The 7027-nt window shown below is 49.4% G+C and overlaps 1 protein-coding gene across 1 annotated transcript; it reads left to right on the top strand.

The window, feature by feature from the left end:
* Window positions 1-1141: 1141 nt before the first annotated feature.
* Window positions 1142-1618, top strand: LOC149338979 (uncharacterized). The gene has a single exon (XM_089550385.1). It carries the CDS (start codon window positions 1142-1144, stop codon window positions 1616-1618), a length of 477 nt encoding a protein of 158 aa, XP_089406511.1.
* The last annotated feature ends 5409 nt before the right edge of the window (window positions 1619-7027 follow it).

The following is a 7027-nucleotide window of genomic DNA, read 5'->3' as shown; positions in this document are numbered from 1 at the left end:
AATGACCGTTAATAAGTTGAAAGAGGAATTTTAGTCGTGATACACGGTTTCTTTGCGTTAATGGTGGCAGGTTTGCTTTCATTAGTAGTTCGGTTACTGATGTACGTCCAAAGCTATTATATATGAAGCGAACTGCTTTTCTTTGCACCATTTCCATCATGGTGATGTTAGTCTTGGTGAAAGGGTCCCAAATTACACATGCATAATCTAAAAAGAAAACATTCGACAGAAGTCTGTCTGGTTGGGCGTCACTTACCTTCTCCTAACATGCATAATCTAGTATCGGCAGGATTACACTTTTGTATGCGAGCAGACGGACAGAAGGGGTGGAAAGTCTCAAAGCCCTCCTCAAGAAGAATAATTTGCGTTTAGCATTAGCTACTACATATTCAAGGTGCTTAGTCCAAGTGAGATCATTAGTGATCCAGAGTCCTAGATACTTGTAGTGTGTTACTTCGGAGAGAAATATATCGTTAGTAGCATATGGATATTTAAGCTTGTGCTTCTTGCGTGTAATGGTCATAAAAACTGTTTTTTGAAAATTAATTGACATTTGCCAAGCTTTGCACCAGGCAACAACTTGTCCTAAGGCATTGTTCAGCAGTTCCTGGTCAGCGGCGTTCTCTATTTCCGAGTACAATACACAGTCGTCAGCATAAAGTTTAACCTTAACGGGAATACCATGCAGTACATCATTAATAAACAAAAGAAACAAAAGAGGCCCAAGCACCGAGCCCTGCGGGACGCCAGAGCCAACTGAAAGTCGTTCTGAATGGTGATCATTAAAAACAACAAATTGTTCTCTGTTCTCAAGATAAGCCGCAAGCCAGTTAATTAGTTGAGAATTTTTCAGTATTGCGCTTAATTTGCGGTACATAAGTCAAAAGTGTTCCAAATACTTCACTTCCTGATGACTAACAGTGCCTCCCAAGCTGCGTCTTGTGCACGTGCCTGCACGAAAAGCTCCACGAGCAGCGCGAGCAGGGCCATGCCAGTGAAAGCACCGTGAGTGCACTACGTGGCAGCGCAGCGCCGGCGCTCAACGCCGGTCTCAAGCCGCTCACGGCAGCTGCGTGCCAAGGGGCCCACTGCTCTGGTACAGGGCAACTGCAGCGCGTTCGTGGCTCCTCTGTGCGCAGTCATGGGATCCACAGCCACGGTCCGCTGGCTACTGCCCGCGGCGCTTGCGACGGCTTTCTTGGCTAGCGTGAGCACACAGGGGAACCAGCTGCAGCAGATCGTCATGAAGATCTGCGCCGAACGACACCTTCACGTGTCGGAAGTTGTGGCGGACTGCGCTGCCCGGGTCTACGGAGAAAACGGTATGCACCTGACCCTGCGGGAGTGCTTGCTGACGCACTTGGAGGGCCGCGATCCGGAGGCGAGCCTGCGGGTCTCGCCGGCAGCTGTCGAAGAGCTCTGTGCCTGGACAAACATGTCTGCGCTAGCAGGCGTGAACACGGACGCCGACGCGAGCAAGGTGGTGCCGTATAAGGCTGGGTCGACGTTCTACTGCGCCCTGGCCAATCTGAAGATCACCCCACACGAGTACCTACGGGCCTACGATGAGTGTCACCGGCAGTACAAGACCCTCGTCGGTCCAGAGCACGAAGACTGAGCAAGGCGCCTCTGCCGAGACAACCAGTTGTCTGCGACTAGTTGCGAGTCTTGATAAGTTTACAAGTGGCCCCGTCTAAGAAATAAAAGCCTCTCAACACTACGGTGTAATAAATTTCGGCCATTTATGTCGTGAGGAAACCGAGGTACTTAATGAGCTCGTGTTTCTGGTGTGACAGAGAAGACGGCTGGTTGAAACACCAGCTTTACCGAGGTTTCTGTGCAAGCGTCAAGCAGCATGAACAATTGTTTTAAGCGAGTTAGCTCTTCCTATTTACGTTTATCAAGGACGCGTCTGTTATCAAAGAAGGTAAAATTGACCAAAACAATAACCACGTGACCATACTATATCACATAGCAATATTGGGTGCGTAGCGCCTCAATTGATACCTATACCGCTAAGATCTTTGCCACAGGCCTCTTTCATCCTCTTCGTTCTCTTCTCTCTCTCCATCGCGACTCGCAGCTTGCGCGGCTTTCCCTAACCCGTCAGGGTCAGTGGTTACTGACTCAAGCGGGTATCTCGCCCATTCCCATCGCCCCTTTTACCTCTCCTATTCCTAACCCGGCTCCCAATCTTCGTATCCTCCCCCTCCCGACCAACATGTCCCCCGTCCTGCACGCCGGCCGTCGTCATGCGGCCGCGCAGCACCATTCCCCTCTTTTTGATACCCAGGCTGTAGCCTACACGGATGCCTCCTTCGTTGGTCCTCGAGGTTCCTGCGGCTACGCCCTGTACCATCCCCACCTCCCCGCTCCTGAAACCCACACCAGCGGGCCGTATCTACGCCCTCCGGATGCATTGTCCCTCGAGATCCTCGCCATTGCGCATGCCCTCCAGTCATTTGCTCTCCTTCCCTCTCTTCAAGAGTACACAGTCTATTCAGACTCACAAGCCGCTATACACCACATACCAAAACACACCCTAACCCTTTCTCTCCAACAGGAGTTCGAACGAGCGGTCACCGCATTACGGCCTTCCATCGTTTTCCTCCGCTGGGTCCCTGGGCATTCAGGGATTGACGGCAATGAGCTGGCCCATCAGCTCGCCCGCGACACACTTTTCCGGGCACCGTTGATCCCCTGGCCCAAGCCCTCGGAGGACGGTGGGAGACTCACCCTTCGCCGCACCACAAAAAAAGGTCTACCTCGAGTTCCGCCTAGACAAACGCCTTTACCCTCCCCCTCATCCATCACTCACGGTGCCGGAGGCTCGCCTTCTTCGGCACATCCAAATGAATGCAGTTATCACCTCGACTCGCCTCTTTCTCTATCACATCGATCGGACCCTTCCTGTCCTAACTGCCCCTGTATCTATGCGGAGCTGGCCCATTGCCTCTTCTATTGCCCGGCTGCCCAGCAGTCGGGTTCCTGCCCCCACATTCTCTATTCATCACCACCTGGCTCGACTGGCTTTGCACTGAATGGGAGGAAGAACAGCGACTTATGTTGGAGAGGAGGAATAACCGCAAACTTGGACGAGGCTTAAGAACGAGAAGAAGACAGAACGAGCGGTAAATATAGCAACTGAAGTTTATTGGGAAAAAAGACATATTGCAGCAAACGTTGCATCTGCGCATAGCCTACGTAACACCGTTACATTGCCAGAACTAAGATAAGGACACATGGAACACGCGAGATGGCTAAGGAAAGAAATCGAAACAAACACAAAAAAGAAGGAAATGCCTGTCACAGGTTTAACAGAAACTGGGTCTCTTTATCTAAAAGCGCCACAGAAGGCTCACTAACACACATATCGAGCCCAAGTTTGCGCGTGTGTGCCGCTTCTAAAATCTCCCTTTCAAGCCTCGACCTGCCGCTTCCGATGATAGTGGCTTTGTTCAACTGTGGGTAGCAGCCATCGCATTTCCTGCAGTGTCTCGGCAGATTGGCGCCATTATCGGGTTTCAAGGACCGGTGATGCTGTCGAAGCCTATCGTTGAGCCAACGTATACTCGCCGCATCGCAGCGGGAACTGGTATACCAGATCAGTGGCCCAGTTAGCACATCGGTGTTCATGCTTGGTCGTGCACGCGACCCTGCGCCTACCTTTCGCCACGTGCCTGCCGAGTTGAGATAGCTTGCAAGGGGCTGAAAAAACATTTTGAATGCCTTGCCTACCCGCCACTCTCTTAAGGTTATGGGCCATCTTGTGCACATAGGGCACAACTTCAAGCGGGCCTTTGTTCAGAGGGATCGCCTCCTCTTGGCCACGTACCTTGTTCCGCACCTTGTTCACGCACGCCATGTCGCCCGTTGGTGATGCGGGCGATCGTGCGTTGTAGCGTTGTTGCTTAGAGCACGGTGAAAGTGTGAGTACTGCGCTGGCTGGATTGAACCCACATGCCTATGATTCTTATTGTAGACATTTCCGGCATGGGCGAACCTTTTAGGTAGACGTTGAGTTCCTGGTGCTCGTTGGCTGGGATGGTCCAGTTTTGATTGCCTCTATCAGCGTTCGGAGGCGCATATTCGTTCATTTCTCTGTGCGCAACCTGCGCAGAGGTCGAACGCTCATGATGAGTCAGTAAGGCTTTCGCCTTCACAGTAAGTAAGCAACCTAAAGTGCCCTCAGAATTCTTTATGCAAGACGCGAACAGATTTATTCCCGTTGATTGCATCCAGTCGGAGCTACTTCTACCAAGAGGTTGCGTGGAGGCAACCCCAAACGAACACCTTCCCCAAATCACGAGATTTGTGCTCGCGTATACCCTGAGGTATGCTCCCCTTCCTATCAACTATGTGGCCAACACGCCACTCTATCCCAAATACTCAGGGCTTGCCCTCGGGACTCCGCTCCTCGAGGTTTGCAGTTCTAGAATCCAGACCAGTGGGAGGCGGCATTGCTCAATTCCGACTCGGACACACAGATCCGAGCTGTGACAAGAGCCCTAAAATTCGCCGAACGCCGCGGGCTCATGGCCACATTATGAGGCTGTACTCCTAGACCATGTTCTACTTTTGTCGGTGAAAATAAAGTTTATAATCCTCCTCCTCCAGGTCTTTGTGGTTACTCTGGTCGAAAGGTCGTTAGCAGCTTTAAACTAAACACGGTCAAGAGCGGCGAGCATTATTCTGTTCGACCCACACTATATTATGTTTATTGTTTGTGTCTTCTCGTCGTGTGTAACATATGATTGGCGATGCTGTCGATCCCGCCTCTTGCGTAGTTTCTGCATGCTTGTTTGGAGTCCGTCACTATATTGTGGTTCTATCCTGCTGCGTTGCCGTGCGATATTGCCAGAGCAACGGAGGCTTCTTCAGCTGCCTCTGTGCTTGGTTTGTTTATCGTTGCGCCGGTTATTTCTTTCCCTCCTTCGTCTGTTACAACGGCGATCGTTTTGTGTTGGTATAGGTACTTTGGTGTGCCCGTGTGAACTACGCTGAAATTGTCGCTGAGTTCCCTGCTAAGTGCTCGGACTCTGGCTTGTCGTCTTTCATGGTGCATATTGGGGTCCATGTGTCTGGGTATGAGTCTTACCCGGATGTTGTTTCTGTCTTTATTATTAATCTCTTCCTTGTCCTTTTGTGTGCCCAGGGGTAGCCCTAATTTTTCCATTATTTGTCTTCGCGTTGTGGTTTGAGTGAGTCTGCCTAGTTGCGCACTACGTTGCGCTTCTCGTAGTTCGCCGAAGCTGTTCGATACTCCCAGAGCCATTAGATTTTCAGTTGGTGTGGACATTGGAAGTTTGAGCGCCGTTTTGTACGCTTTGCCTAGTATGGTGTCGATTTGTAGAATCTCTTGCTTGTTTGTTCGTGGTAGGGGAGGCTGTACGTTATCCTGCTCGTGACGAGGCTGTCTATGAGTCTCGGGGTGTCCTGTTCTCTCATCTCGTCCCCTTCTTTTTGCTGCCGACTCTTCACACGATTCAGGCGACTTGCTCTGCTGCATTCTTAAGAGAGGCGATGGTTTTGCTACATCGTCAGCCACATTCCAAGCACTTGACTTGATTGTTTTCAGATATTGTCCCGTTTCCGAATTTCAGGGTGATTTGGGAGGCTTTTTTTGAACAGCTGGCTGTTCTGAAGTTCTTTTGTTTTGGGGGGCTGTACACGTTTATGATTAAAGCGCTCACAGGCTCTGGATGCTCGCACATATGCGGTGTTTTAAGTACAGAGCTACACCTCTGTTTCTTTTTAAAGCAAGAACAGCTCATCAATGTGGAAGCATTTCTTGCCTTATGAGTGGCGTGGAAAGGATGTCACCACGGGCTGTGGACAGGAAGTGTGGACAAAGGGTGTCCTCGTGAACTGTCGATCATTCAGTAAGAGTTTAATTGTGATTTGTAGCGATTAATAATAATTTAATGAAAAGTTTTAGTGACAGAACTACTAAATAAAATTTTTAAATGAATAACAAGGGAATTAATTTCGCTAATTACTGCCAATAATATACGAAATTGGTGAATTACTAGTAATATTCCCAGAATTGAACAAACAATAAAGATAGCAATGTAATTAATTGATTAACAATAACAAAACTAACTAATTTGCTTAGCTAACCATAAATTAAGCTAATTAATTGTTTGATTTGGGTTTACGGGGTTTAACGTCCCGAAGCGACTCAGGCTACGAGGGACACCGTAGGGAAGTGCTCCGGAAATTTCGACTACCTGGGGTTCTTTGACGTGCACTGACGTCGCACAGTACACGGGCCCCTGGAATTTCGTCTCCATCGAAATTCAGCCACCGCGGCCTGAATCGAACCCGCGTATTTCGGGTCCGCAGCCGAGCGCCATAACCACTGTGACACCGTGGCGGATAATTGTAATTAACCCATATTAACGAATAATTATAAATTAATTAATATAGCACTGATTTATAATTATTTGTCTACATCGTTTAATAATATCTAATTCAAATAATGCTTAATTTTATTACTAACTTAAAGACGAGGCAACAGAACTCGATCACATTTTCGCACATAAGGAGACTTAAGTGCACCTTTAATTTTTGGAGACATCGAGCCACCGAATTGCACAGCTTTCCCCAGCCACGGGTGGCTCGATACCGCGACCACAGCACCAGCCCGTGCGCGCAACTCTAAAAATTTGTTTTGAGGGTAGGAAATAACGCAGTATCTGTCACATATCTCGATGGACACCTAAAACGTGCCGTAAGGGAAGGGAGCGGCAAGAGTGAGCAAGAAAGGGGTGCCGCAGTGGAGGGCTCAAGAATAGTTTGGACCACCTCGGGATCTTTAACGTGCGCACACTCTAACGTGCACAGCACACGGGCGCCTTTCGCGTTTCGCCTCCATCGAAACGTGGCCGCCGCATGCCTAGCTCACATTGCCGACTTCAGTGCCATGGGTTGGGAATGCCCGGTCGTAGGACGGTGCTTCGAAACATTAAGCGCCACGACGCTCCATACGTTTCTGTATAGGTGTTATATTTGGTAAAAAAGGAAA

This window comes from Amblyomma mixtum, chromosome 6, assembly GCF_055824585.1.
Source record: "Amblyomma mixtum isolate Tamu chromosome 6, ASM5582458v1, whole genome shotgun sequence".
NCBI classification, from domain to species: Eukaryota; Metazoa; Arthropoda; class Arachnida; order Ixodida; family Ixodidae; genus Amblyomma; species Amblyomma mixtum.
This window is presented reverse-complemented; position numbering and strand designations above follow the sequence as displayed.

What these genes read in the sequence shown, in the direction of transcription:
- LOC149338979 (XM_089550385.1), top strand. Translation starts at nt 1,142, where the DNA reads ATGGGATCCACAGCCACGGTCCGCTGGCTACTGCCCGCGGCGCTTGCG.